A 13,002-nucleotide genomic window follows, 5' to 3' on the forward strand; every position below is an offset into this window, starting at 1 on the left:
GAACATTTATTATAAAGTATGAGAAAATAATTATGCCAGAAAGGTCAAAATGTGCAGTCACATAACTTACTGGCACTGCTGAGGAAGGTGTAGACTGGCAGCCAAAGTGCAGAGAGCATGGCCCGATGGTAAGGCAGTGCGTGAAGTCAGGCGACTGTTTCTCCCCATGGCATCTGAGTTTCTGTGTCCCATTGAGGTCTGGGAGGAAAGCCAGGAAGATTTCCTCAAAGGGAAAGAGGATGCAGGAGGTCACCCAGCTTCTGTTGCTTTTGAAAATCAACCCTAAGTGCAGAAAACTCTTATGAAAGAAGGAGAACTAAAAGAGACTTTGTGGCAGACAGAGACCCAGGGCCTTCGCACACTCCTCCTGGCCGCCTCCCTCCAGCATGAGCAGCAGTGACCAGTGAGGGACTTAAAAAAATGGATCACTGCAGGCCTCTCACTAAATAAGTCACTGTTGTAAAAGGTTGCTTATCCCTTCCACTGGGAGTTTTGTAAAGCATACGCACAAATCTCTATTTTGCAAGAGCAAAGTCTTAAATTGCCCCCAACTGCTGTGTCCCAACACCTCTTTTCTGTTGTGCACCCCCTCGAGGACCAACATTAGCCCTTGGGTACTGGAAAAACAGGTTCATTTACCCCACCCAGCTGGGTAATTTCTCCTCACCATACTTTTTAGAAGTGAAATACGTGATAATCTGAACGAATTCACACACAACTTCCTCGTGAATTAGAGCCTCTGGCTTCTGCAGTCATTCCTCTGCAAATGCCTCAGAGGATTATCCTGGATTCAATATTCTGAACAAATAAACACCTACAAACAGGAATACACATTTCAAGTTTAATTAAAAGGCCTTTTTTTGGATGGCAGTATGTGATTTATTACAATAAGCACATTCTCCCTTGAAAGTTTGTTTTAATTTTTTTCTTTTTCTCTCTCTTTTTTCCTTTCCACTTGCCCTGCACGCTGTTCTGTCTTGATGGAACAGTTTGAGTGTCAACATAATAAAGGATGAGAGAGAGAGACAATGGCTGTGAAATCCAGTTGCAAACAGAATTGTCATCGCATACATCAGTTCAAATCAACTTCTATTAGAGGACCTGAAAAGAAGTACAGACTATTACATACCTGCCTACAGTAAAGCTATGATGCATCCTACTGATATATTTGCTGCTGAGTACTGTTACTGGGCAAGATGGGCCACAAATCACATTAACTAAGACAATTCTACCATTCCTAGATCCTTATACATCTATCACTTCTTGCCCAGTAATCCTTCAGAAAGGAATCACTGTCTATAAGAAAGTTCTCCTCGTTTGTGACTATTCTTTCAAGCTGAAAATGGATGGTAATTGAAGATCATTGAAAACAGATTTAAGAATATATTGAACAGCTTGAATGAAACAGGAAAACCCATACCAGGCATTGCATTTTTTTTCAAGTTCATGGAGATGAAAATTCCAATAGTAAAAAACCCCATGCATTAAAATGCAGGCTCACAGTGGTGAGAAGGTTAGTGGAGGAAGGACAGCTGGGGAAAATCAGAGGTGAAGTACATCTCACTGCCCTCCTTCTCAAGTGACCCAGAACACAGGGGAAGGAGGTAATGCATTGGTCTCACAGTCTGTTCCCCCAAAACCCTCCTGCTGCTCTAATGTAAACTGGAGGAGGTGCGAGTGAAGGGTGATTTCTGTGGTCCACTACAATGTTCCTTAAAAAGCACATGTGAGTGTTTATCTTGTCTGTTAGACAGTGATACAAATAGTACAAACACTGGGCAACAATTTTTATGTACTCTGATACAGCTTCAGAGACAAAAGGATTAAATCCCACTTGTCCTAACATATGTTACTTCAAGGAGTCAGCCTAAAGGATTAACCATTAGGAACAGAAATGTAGTGTACCAGAAGAAAAGAAAATAATTTAACATTTGCCACACCACATCAGCTCCTTTTGGATCATCAATGGTATCAGCTATCTTGCAACCAGTAGTCATAAAGCTGCTCGGAGAGAAGCGTCTCGGAAGCCGTAGAATGAGGTACATATTGCCTTCACCGGCAGAGATCAGGATGCAGCCATAGGCATGAGATTAGATGAGGCTTCTCCTGACTCCCCTGTCTCTCAGCAATAGAGCAATTCCACTCCTTTTAATGTGCACACACAGGGTTTGACTCGACCCTTGGCAGGTTGGCATTCTGCTGGCAGCTTACATGCTCTCCAAAGCTATAGCCTCTCATTTGCTCCATATTTGCCAGTTATTAATTTTGAGCAGCCACTTCAGTCTCATATTATGGGGCAGAGCCAGAGAGACAAATGGCTCTCATTAAGCAAAGTCATTGATTTTTAATGCCAGTCATGATCATCTGCTTTGTCCTCTTGCATAAAACCATGGGCAGAATTACAGTCCACTTTTTGCGCATCATATCTCTTTTACCTGCTTTGGAAAAGGACAAGCTCCCTCTCACCCTCTCTTCTTTCCAGTCTAAGCATCCCTCACTTTTGCCAGCCCCCCAAATCTCCTTCACCAGAGCTGCTGCAAAAGCCTTTGCGTTGTGTGGATGCTGGGAGCGGTGCCAGGAGTGTCAGTGCGTTACAGCAGCAGGTCCTCCCCCCGCCCCAAATCCCAGCTCTGCTCCAGTGCTGCTTGCCCTCACAGATACACACCTCATCACCACGCGCACCGTGAAGGCTTGTGCCATCCCCCGCAATGTGCCCTTCGAAATCAAGGCAAACTGGCGCTGAAGCTGGCCTTTCGTGAGAAGTAGTTGGCCATCTGGCTACTTGTGTTAATACCCAGCAGAGCCTGTAACCAGGTAAATGAAAAACCTGTGGGGTTTCATAAGGCTGGAAAAAAATCTGGCTCTGGCAAAGCCAGTCATTAGCCATGTCCTTTGACTTCCTTCCTCTCATAGCAGCTTTGCAGTGGCTTGCTTGCATCCTTCCCCAACACTGATCATTTGTTAACATGTTCTTAGATGGTCTGCCTGCTTTACAGGTGGCATAACCCCTTCCTTATCTTCCCTTAGACCTCATGTTGCTAACAACCCAGTCCTCCCTTTCAAAGTTTTACATACTTCTGCCTACTTCCCTCCTAAGCTGTAAGTCCACTTAATCTCTTTCCAGAGTTTATACCTTAAAAACTTGAATTCTTTCAAGTATTGCGACGGCTGCTTTCTAAATCTCACCATAAAGAACTTGATCTCACACAATACAGGTATAGGAAAGGAAAAAATGCTAAACAGCAAATGAATACCAAGGGAACCTAATATTTCATTAATGAGAGCTGCTGAGCAGCTTCAAATTTGCTTCTGCCTCCTGGCAGGAATAAGGTCAAAACAAGGACATTTTTCATTCATGTACCTCACTTGACTGTTGAGTAACCTCAAGCTTGCAGTATTTCTCAGATATTCTCAGATTTTTCTGCTTCTCTGATGTAAGTCTGTTAATTTTTGGTATATTATTCTTTATTTACTGCATAGCTGTAAGGCAAGGAAGGAAGAAATCACACAAGGGTTTGAGACATCTCTTTGCTTATGGCCCAAATACAAAGCTCATTAAGTTGGCCATGTTGGCTCAAACAAAAGGGCCACTCAATCAATCCGTTACCCTGCCTCCAACAACAGCCAGTAGCAGACGCTGAGGGAAAATACATAGGAAAAGGCCCATGCAGCATGCACAGCATGTCCTTCTGCCTATCCGTAGTTTAGGAAACTTCAAGAAAAATGTTGGGGATTTATTTTTACTATTGTGAACAATAGTTCTCAATGGATCTTTTTCCACACATATAGAGAAATAATGTTTTAACACCCATTTAATCATTTAACCCGGCATTTAATCATTTTAACCCACTAATATTTTTCACATCTGAAGTATCTTGTGAAACTGAGTTCCATAGTCAAAATATGCATTGTCTGAAAAAGCATGTCATCCTGCCTCACCTAACGGCTGACCCTGGTAATTTCACTTGGATTCTCCTGGTTTCTGCCTTTAAAAATGTAATTAAAACCTCTCCTTTGTTCATCTCCACTTCAGCTCTGTTTCCCTCTGCTGTACATTATCTAAGCTGAAGAGTCCTCGTCTGTTTAATTGCTCTTTGCAGAGCCCATTACACACCTTTCTCTGAGGCTCATCTAGTTCTGAGTTGACCAAATCTGCATGCAACGTGACAAATACAGAGGCACAACAGGCATGCTCAGTGGCATATTCAGTGTTCCCTTCCCAATAATTGCCAAGCCTCTGTTTGCATCCACGACCTCTGCCTTGCAGGAGCTGATGCTGTCCCTGAACTACCCACAGCAGCTCCAGCACTTCTGCCCTGAGCAGTGCTGGCGTGCCAGTGTGGGTACCGGTGGCTGGTTTTCTCCCTACGTGTTACTTTGCATGTGTGGATAAGGAATTTTATGGGTCATCTTTTCAAAGTACTCGATACTTTGAGATCCTTTTGCAATTCTTTATGATACTTCTTCATTTTTATTACCCTGAATAATTTTGTACCATCAGTAAGTTTTGCACCTTCATTCACCTCCCTTTCCTGAGAGATCTGGAAATATACTGAGCAGATCTAGTACTCTCCTTCCACTGTGAAAACTGGCCTTGTCCTTTGTTTCCTATTATAAACAGTTATTGATCTATATCCCAGGACAGTTCACCAAAGCTCTCTGAAGCTGAAAAGCACAGTGGCTCATTCATTTCCATCCCCATGTTCCTTAACTCTTTCAGAGACGCAGCTTTCCACAGCAACAACTAGACAACTCTTCCTCAAGACACTATACATACCCTCTTTTCCTTCTTCCATCTGAGATTACTTAGCTTTATCCTAGCTCCAGCCAGCAGCTCAGTACAGAAGTCTACCAGGGTGACACCTTCCTCCATCCTCATGGAATGTTTTCTTCAATGCTGGCACGTGTCACCTCCTCTGTCCCTGGCCTCTCATCCTCTCAGCCAGCAGACTCTCGAAATACTTGGCTGCCTGATGATGGTATTGCAAGTAACTTTTCAGCAATTATACTGTGTTTTCTTTGTTTGGACACAGCATATGCCTTTATGGAAGGCATATTTCTGTATCTAACAGCTTTCTTCATTCAGTTGTTTATCTGTGCTGAGCTATTTCTTTTTATTGTATTTGGTTGTATGTGTATTTTAAGCCTGTAATCAAGTAATTTAAACATTTTCCATAACACCACTGAAGCATTTACCCTGATTGTCCTTTTAATGTCTTTATAGAAAGAAGGCTTATTCTAATACTGCTCTCCTTTTGAAACAAAATGTGCTAGGCTCTTGGTTCTTCCGTTTCTACAAAAATACTGAATTTGAAATGTTATAACCAATGTAACAGAGCATCTTTGTAACAGTTACATCTTGAACTACCCCTGCTCCGCACTGAAGCAAGATTGGCTTTTACTCTCATTAAGTATCAGACAAAGTGCTAAAAGAAACCATCATCTGTGGTATCTAAAATGTACTCCCAGCACTGTGCTCCATTATGCAATTTATTAAGCCTTAATTGGAGCAGCTGAAATCTTCCGTTATTATTCTGTTTTCTGCCTTTACAGCTCCTGTGACTTTGTTCAGAGGTGGAAGTCACCATCCTGGTCAAGGGGTTGTTTGTATACCTGAATCCTCTGCTCCTCCTACTTGGGCAAGGAATGTCAGGGCACTGAGTTTCTGCGATATTTAATGAAACAGTTAAGCTTTCTGATCCAATGCAATATTTTCTTCCGCATTTGCAGTGGGTGTTCTTTTCTCTAGATTGTACCATAATAAAAGACATTCAACTGTACAATTTTTCTTAACTGCTGTCATCATACAATGCACTGCAGGTGAGCAAAGGCAAGTTATTACCTGCAGCCACTGCATGAACAAATCCCGCAGCTGATTAATCTAGCACTGAGACTCATGCTGAGCCCTTAGCCTCATCTCTTACCCACCTCTGACCTGGAGAGCGTCAGCTCTTTTCCCATCCATTCCACGAACACCAGCCAAGCATGGCTGGAGCAGACACTGAAAACTATTGAGTGTGTGCAATGTGGTTACTATCACAGCATCCTTTTGAAATAACGTTAGATTACACAGCAAATGGGGTGGACGGGGAGACGGGGGGAGGGGGACAGTATTTGGACCCTCTGTTCAAGGATAGGCTGATTTCCCCTGTAAAATGCCACCACTGCTTAGGCTGGTGAAGGCAGAGCACATAGTTGACCTTGCAGTGACTTTGGGAGTGTGCAGGTTAAATTTCTGCAGCACTGTGTGCACACAGCGTACAAGGTAGCAGCAGTCATTATGAATGGGAGCCCGAACCTAGTTACTGGCTCCCCAAGAAAAAGCCACATCCCCGCCGTACCTACAGCAGCTGCTGCTTTTTGGCAAATGTACAAATAGTAAAAACAATCCCAGCGAGGTGCTAAAAGCAAAGAATCGATCGTTATCGCTGCCTCAGCTTGGGGAAAGGAATAAACAGACTGTAATAAGTGTCAGATTTCTACAACTGCTCTTTCTCCATGGGGAGTAAGACTATCCACTCCTCGCCAGCTAAGCAGAGGTCAGGGCCATGCCAGAGGAAGTAGCTACCATTAGCAGACATGAAGAACAGACGTGGTGTGTTGGTGGGGTCTGTCTGAACTAAATAACTGGTTGATATAAGAGCAGCTAACCACTATTGGGGCTGATGCAGATCCTTAAGTATTTTGGTTTCTTAACAGGAAAACAATATGTTTCAAACCTCCAGACAAATTGTAGTTAGCCTGAAAGGGCCAGTCCGTCCTTGGAAAATGCATGTTATTGGAGCTGCCCCAGTGCCACACATTTCAGCTGTGGTGTGAGCCAGCCCCCAGTTCCCGTAACGCTGCTGAAGCTTATCTAGCTCAGGGCTCGCCCAGCCTCGTGGGGATGCCGTGTCAGTGCGTGGGACTTGATCCTCCTCGCTCAGTGCCCCTCTGAGCTGCCACTGCAACTTGCTTGAACACAAGAAGATTCTAGAAGAAGCAATTACAGATCAAACTACCCACAGAAAGAGTTTATTCCTGGAGGTTGGCTTATGCCTGGCAGAAAGCTGGTTTGAATTCTTTCAAACTTTATTTTAATCCTGTCTAATGTGACTATGAATATTGCCTTTGCCAGTCTCAGTGTATAATCATTTTTCCAGCCGAGCTCAGGGCTGGCTGCCAGGCCATCCTATGGAGATGAACTCCACAGGCTGTGCATGCAGCACCCAGAAGGGCTCCTTTGCATCTTGCTTACTTGATGCTTTGCATTTCGGCTAGCACTCCCTGTCGTGACATGTTGTATCGGCTGTGACTAACGATACCGGTTTCAACAGCCCTGATGCTGAGGAGGGGCAAAATACAATCGTGACATCCCCATCATTGCCAGGGCCTGGCTGTGCTCAGGCACAGGGCTAGCTGGCCGGGCAGGGAAACACACCTGCTCGAGAAGCCAGTTCTCTTCTTCTTTGCTCCCCCCTCATGTGCAGACACCCCACAGAACATTCCCAGGGCATTTCTTTAGAGCAATGTTTGTCTTGTCAGCAGCGAGTGTGTTAAACTTTGCTGTGATCCAAGTCAGAAAAAAAGCAAAAAAGCCTCTCTATGGCTGCTGTTAGACACGGCGGCTGTGTTACGACTGTGTGCGCCACTTGACTATGCATAACAGTGTTAGGCTGCTATGCAGTGCGGTCTTGATTCTCCGGAATAAAATCGCCACTCTGCCAGGTCACTCCCACTGTGGGAGTGAAGCTGCTTATATTTTTCCTTAAAAAATAAAAAAAAAAAAAAAAAAAAGAAATCTGGGCCTGCTGCAGAAAACATTATTGAATTCAAATCTGTGGTACAAAGAAATCTAGATTTTGCTCGAATCTGCTCTGTCGACTCAAGGCTCAGGGCTTTTTTTCCCCTTTCAGTTGGTCCTTTCTAGTCTCCTTCCACAGCACTTTTCTCTTTTCTACATTTACCAGTACGGGAATCCTACAAGCATTCAAAGGGATATTGCAGCATGATACAAACTCACACGTACAGGAGCCTATTTTTTAAAATGTAACTTTAAGACTGCCCAGTGCGAGTGTCTTGAGGAAACTCCCGTTTGTCGTTTTGCAGAAACAACATCACAGAGGAGCAATTTATAATGCCACTTTCAAGGGTCTGAAGACACAGTTCATCCATGTGTACCTCTCTGCTCTTGTGCTGGTCGTCTGCTAACCCACAACCTCTCCACGCAGCAACCTCTTGCTAATGCATTCTGCTTATGAACAAAAGGAGGGTGGAGGGTTTTTTTTTCTGTTTTCTAATAACCAGGAATGGTACAGAAATGTAGGGGGGGGGGGTGTCTTTTTTCTTTTTTCTCTTACTATAAAGGTGGTTACACAGCTAGCTCTTCATGTCTGAATTTGTTTTTGTGGGCTAGCAACACCAGCATTTAGATCACCTGTGGTGTGGTGTGATATGAAAGAGAAAAAATCAGGCCCTCTCCATTTATACCTCACCAATCTCATTTATATGAGTGGAGATCTGGGATAGCAAACCTGCTTCAGTGTGGCAGGTTGATTTATAAGGTGGCATAAATGCACAGTGCTGCTCTGATGCTGAAGATTACTTTGGGTTGCTGCCCCACTTCCATTAGTGTTATGTCACTTGAGAGTTACTTAGTCAGAGCTCCCTTTCATACAAAGATGTGCAGCCAGAGCTGATTTCCCCGGTTCCATGCGTGCTGGTGCTGCCTGTCCTCGGTGCCACCCACCGCTCACTTGGGCAGGGATGGTGCCCCAGGGTGATGCTGACTGCTGCACACACTGCTGGCAGAGCATGGGTGGTCCTCCAGGGCTTGGGCCCCCCCAAACCTAACGTCCCTGAATATCGCCTTATTCTTTCAGGTGGCCTCACCTGAATTCATGAACTACCTAAATTTACAGCAAGGAAAGCCACCCTTTCGAAGACAACATCCTTTTTTTTTTTTTTTCCTTCTATTTCAGTGTCTTGGCTGGTTCTGAGTGAAATTTTCCCTGGAGGGATCAGAGGACGGGCCATGGCTTTGACATCTAGCATGAACTGGGGTATAAATCTCCTCATCTCCTTGACATTTTTGACTGTAACTGGTAAGATTTCTCTGTGTCCTTCCAAGCTTATATTCTCCTAGTGGGCAAAATTAATCTTTCCTATACAAACAACATTGCTAAAATTGCAGCCATGATGCCCCAGGAGCCAAATTCAGATCTCCATTTAGGTGCTGTTTGTTAGTGTAACTTCACTGTTTCCACCACATCTTTCTAAGTTTGCGCTAGTAATTACAGCCTCATGATGCTGGCTATCAGAGCGCCTTGCACATCAACTCCATAGGCTCTGAACCCCAGCTCTTAAAAACACCATTGCCTTAGTAGGTTGAAAACACATAATAGTTAGGATTTAGTCCTGCATCTTCTGAAGTCAATGGAAGTTCTGCTCTAGATCAGACCGCAGCTTTTCTGATCAAACATTTTTAAAGACAATCCCATTGAAATCATTCCTTTTCACAGGAAGGTCCTGGCTTTGAGAAAATTTCCTTTAGAAAAAGGTATCTTTGTAAGGTAAAAATGTTTCATGTTTTAATGCGAGAAAGTAGACTACCATACAGTAACTTATAATGTGATGATCAACAAGGGAAAAAGTTAAATGCTGATGTTGAAATTCATTGATTGGCAAATATTTTTTTCTAATTTTATTTCATAAGAAGTTTTGCAAATTTTAGTTTTCAGTCTTATTCTGAGGAAAATATGTGCTGAAAATAAAAATATATAAGGGAACAGAAATTCCAGGTTTTGTTCAACTCTACATTACTCTCCACTGGAGGCAAGCAATCAACCCACAAAAAGTCGAAGTGGTTTTCATACTGTTAGAAGCATTTTGAGACGGATTAAAAAATGACTGTGATCTGAGACTAAAATAGGTTTTACATTGGTGTTCTCTTTTCTTAAAAAAAAAAAAGGAGAGAGAGAGAGAGAGAAAAACCCCTGAGTACTATCCTGATTAAAACTAGGAAAAATATGCCAGGTCAAACTCATTTTGTCCACACTAGCACTTCAGTGAGATCAAGGGTCCTCTTCAGAAGCAAATCATCCAGTTGTCCCCACTCCCTGCACTTTGGTTTGCATCATAGAACTGCCCTCTGGAACTACACAAGCTTTTGGACAAAACCAAACCAGAAAATTCAGTGAATGCACTCCAGCTGCCAACACTTGCTCAGTCCTTGGACCAGACTAAAGCTCTTCCTAAGGAAATGTTCCCCAAACCAGATAGTGCAGACCTCAGGTCCCCAGCATCAACTGTTTCACCTGAAGAACCCCTCCCATTACTTGTTAATGCACACATAGCCATTAGTCTGGTCTCAGTTTCAATGAGTTTAAAGCTGCAGTAACTCTATTGGCTTAGCTGGGTCTAATCTGGATTTATGAAACTGTAACTACAGGCAAATATGCGTTCCTAGTCTACAGCAGAAAGGCAGAATTGGAAATTCTGTCTTCAGATGAATACAGGTGGAGGGCACGGTGGCCAGCAGCACCTACACTGAGGTGTCTGATGCAGAAGATACTGGCTGGAGTAGCAGCTTCAGCTGCAATTTTTAGCTCACGACACAACTGACAAATGTCTCAACTGTCCAGCTTAGTTTTAGCAGGGAAAAGGGCTTAAGGGGCCTGCAGCAGCCTGTTGGGTTTGTATATGCTTTACTTCCCAGGGGCTGTAGAGTGCATCCCTCAGCCTGAGGACCTACCTGCCCCTGGACTGTAGGCTCAGAAAACCACTAGTTCTCGGCTGGCCCCATTAGGAGTTCGCTCTTGGATCCCTTTCTGGTGCAGGACTTGCAGTGGAAGTGCTGGGAACTGACAGGCAGGGAAGATTAGCTGGAGACAACTGCAACAGTGTGAAAAACGCTTGGTTTTGCTCCATGAAAGAATGTGCAACAAAACCAGACACAGGTGGAAATTTGAGGTGCTTGTGACCCCCGGTGCCTTTGCACAAACCAGTAACAATGGCTACTTACTGTTTCATCTAGAGTGACCACAAGCAAAATAAATCAATAGGTTCATGCTAAATGGGTCAATATGTGCTCATCAGTTTTCTTTCATAAGGAGTATTAGAAAAAGTGAAACCACTCTTCTTTTTCAAATTATGGCCAGGCACAAATAAGTGAGCCAAGAATAACGGCCTAGCTTCTTTCTAACTTTCCTGTGCATTAGGGGCTGTATCCTATTAAAATAATGGCAACAGAAAAAAATTATACTATTTGAAAATTTAAAAAACACCATGTTTTCTTTCTTTGTAGAGCTCATTGGCTTGTCCTGGGTGTGCTTCATTTACACAATAATGAGCCTAGCATCCCTGGCTTTTGTTATTGTGTTTATACCAGAGACAAAAGGATGCTCTTTGGAGCAAATATCCATGGAACTAGCTAAACAGTAAGTACCAAGTCTGTGACCGCATCCCCCAGGTGCCCGAGGGACAAAGCCTTTCAGTGCCATATGCTAAAAGAAAGGAAACTACGCTGTTTTTTTTCTGGAAAAATCAGATTCTCTCAAGGCTTGAGCTTTGTACATGTTCATCTGAGTGACCAAGCAAACATTTTGTTGGTGCTGAAAGACTGGCCCTAAAGGGGTGGTGGTTTCCAGCACCACTGTGAGAAACACCTGCAGCCAGACCTGGCTCCTCTGCACTTTTGCTGACTGGCATTCCTGGAGAGGAGGGTAACTGTGTTCTCATATTTAGGGCTGTGTGTCTTGGTTTGCATGCAGAAAAAGGGAAGGAGAGAGGCTCTATCGCAAATACTTCAAGGCTCTATGTGAGTTTTGATAGCTCTTCTAGATGGGCATTTTTGGTGCATTTACTGAGTCCTGTGGCTCTGTAGGCTCTATGAGCTGATACCCAAAAAAGGTTCTTCTAGCATGAATTTTGTGTCCTCACCTCACCAGATAAAAAGAGTAGAAGAGCAATGAGAGGGAGAGAGTGTTGGTGACATGAATGCCGGCTCCTTTAATACGACCCATTCTGACTGGTTTTGTGTCTTTGGAGTCTACTTGTCTTTTCTCAACCCTCAGAAGTAGGGTGGCCCTTGGAATTACATACGTTCAACAAAAGTAGCACAGCAATTTGGAGAACAGAATTAAACGGTCTGCTGATACAAATGCTGTTCACTTACAATCTCCAAATGCAGGTGTCATTGACCATAAATTAACTGGCTATTTTTATTGTCAATTTGCTGCTGGACCCAGTCTTTTCAGTTGGTTTTGGCCATTAAAAAAAAAAAAAGCAAACAAAAAAACCCCCACACCCTAAGCAGCCCTGGTGTTTAAAATGCAGCACCCTCCTGGTCTGTGCAAAGAGCTGCTCCTACAGCAGCTACTTGCTTTTTTGGACTCATTTCAGAAGTTATCAGCATAATGAATAAGAGGATAAAGAAATGACAGGGAAAACGATTCAGTAGACCAAATTTTTGCAGGGCTGATGGCTTGGGGTGAGAGTCAGGCCTCACCACAGCTGGCGGCACGCTGCTAGGGGAGCATCCCCGGTCCCTCCACACACCCAGGCTTGGTGGGGAAACGGAGGCTCCTTCCCTCCCTCCTGCCGACAGCCTGCCAGCAGGCAAGACCAGTGACACCCGGAGAAAAAGGCTTGAAGGCACGGGTAGAAATATTCAAACTGAAAATAAGACACATACTGTTCGACAGCAGAAGTAATTAACGTGTGAACAGCCTAGTGCGATGGGTCATCCTGTATTTGGGGTTTTTAGATTACCAGAGGATATTTTTTTTTTCCTAAAGGGTACGCTGCACCTCAGCCAGGCTTGGAGGAGGTTGTTTACGGGCTAATTAAGAGCAATTATGCCAGTGCAGAGAGCCCGGAGCTAATGGCGCTGCCGGAGCCGCCGGGCCCTCCGTCGCAGCGGTCACTGCCTCCCAGACTGAGAAACTGGCGTTTCTGGTCGTCCCCCCGCGGCCTCCCCTCCCTTCTCTTTAAAGACACACGTAAATCCAGCCGGGGCCGGGG

At 44.0% G+C, this 13,002-nt stretch overlaps 1 protein-coding gene across 1 annotated transcript in view; it reads left to right on the forward strand.

The window, feature by feature from the left end:
- The window catches only part of SLC2A12 (solute carrier family 2 (facilitated glucose transporter), member 12), a 32,039-nt gene that overhangs the window by 18,635 nt on the left and 402 nt on the right, over window positions 1–13,002 (forward strand). The window contains exons 3-4 of the mRNA XM_010574667.1: window positions 8,961–9,083; window positions 11,285–11,417. Coding sequence (XP_010572969.1) covers window positions 8,961–9,083; window positions 11,285–11,417 — 256 coding nt within the window. The remainder of the gene's footprint in view (window positions 1–8,960; window positions 9,084–11,284; window positions 11,418–13,002) is intronic.

This window comes from Haliaeetus leucocephalus, unplaced genomic scaffold, assembly GCF_000737465.1.
Source record: "Haliaeetus leucocephalus isolate CR32 unplaced genomic scaffold, Haliaeetus_leucocephalus-4.0 Scaffold450, whole genome shotgun sequence".
NCBI lineage: Eukaryota > Metazoa > Chordata > Aves > Accipitriformes > Accipitridae > Haliaeetus > Haliaeetus leucocephalus.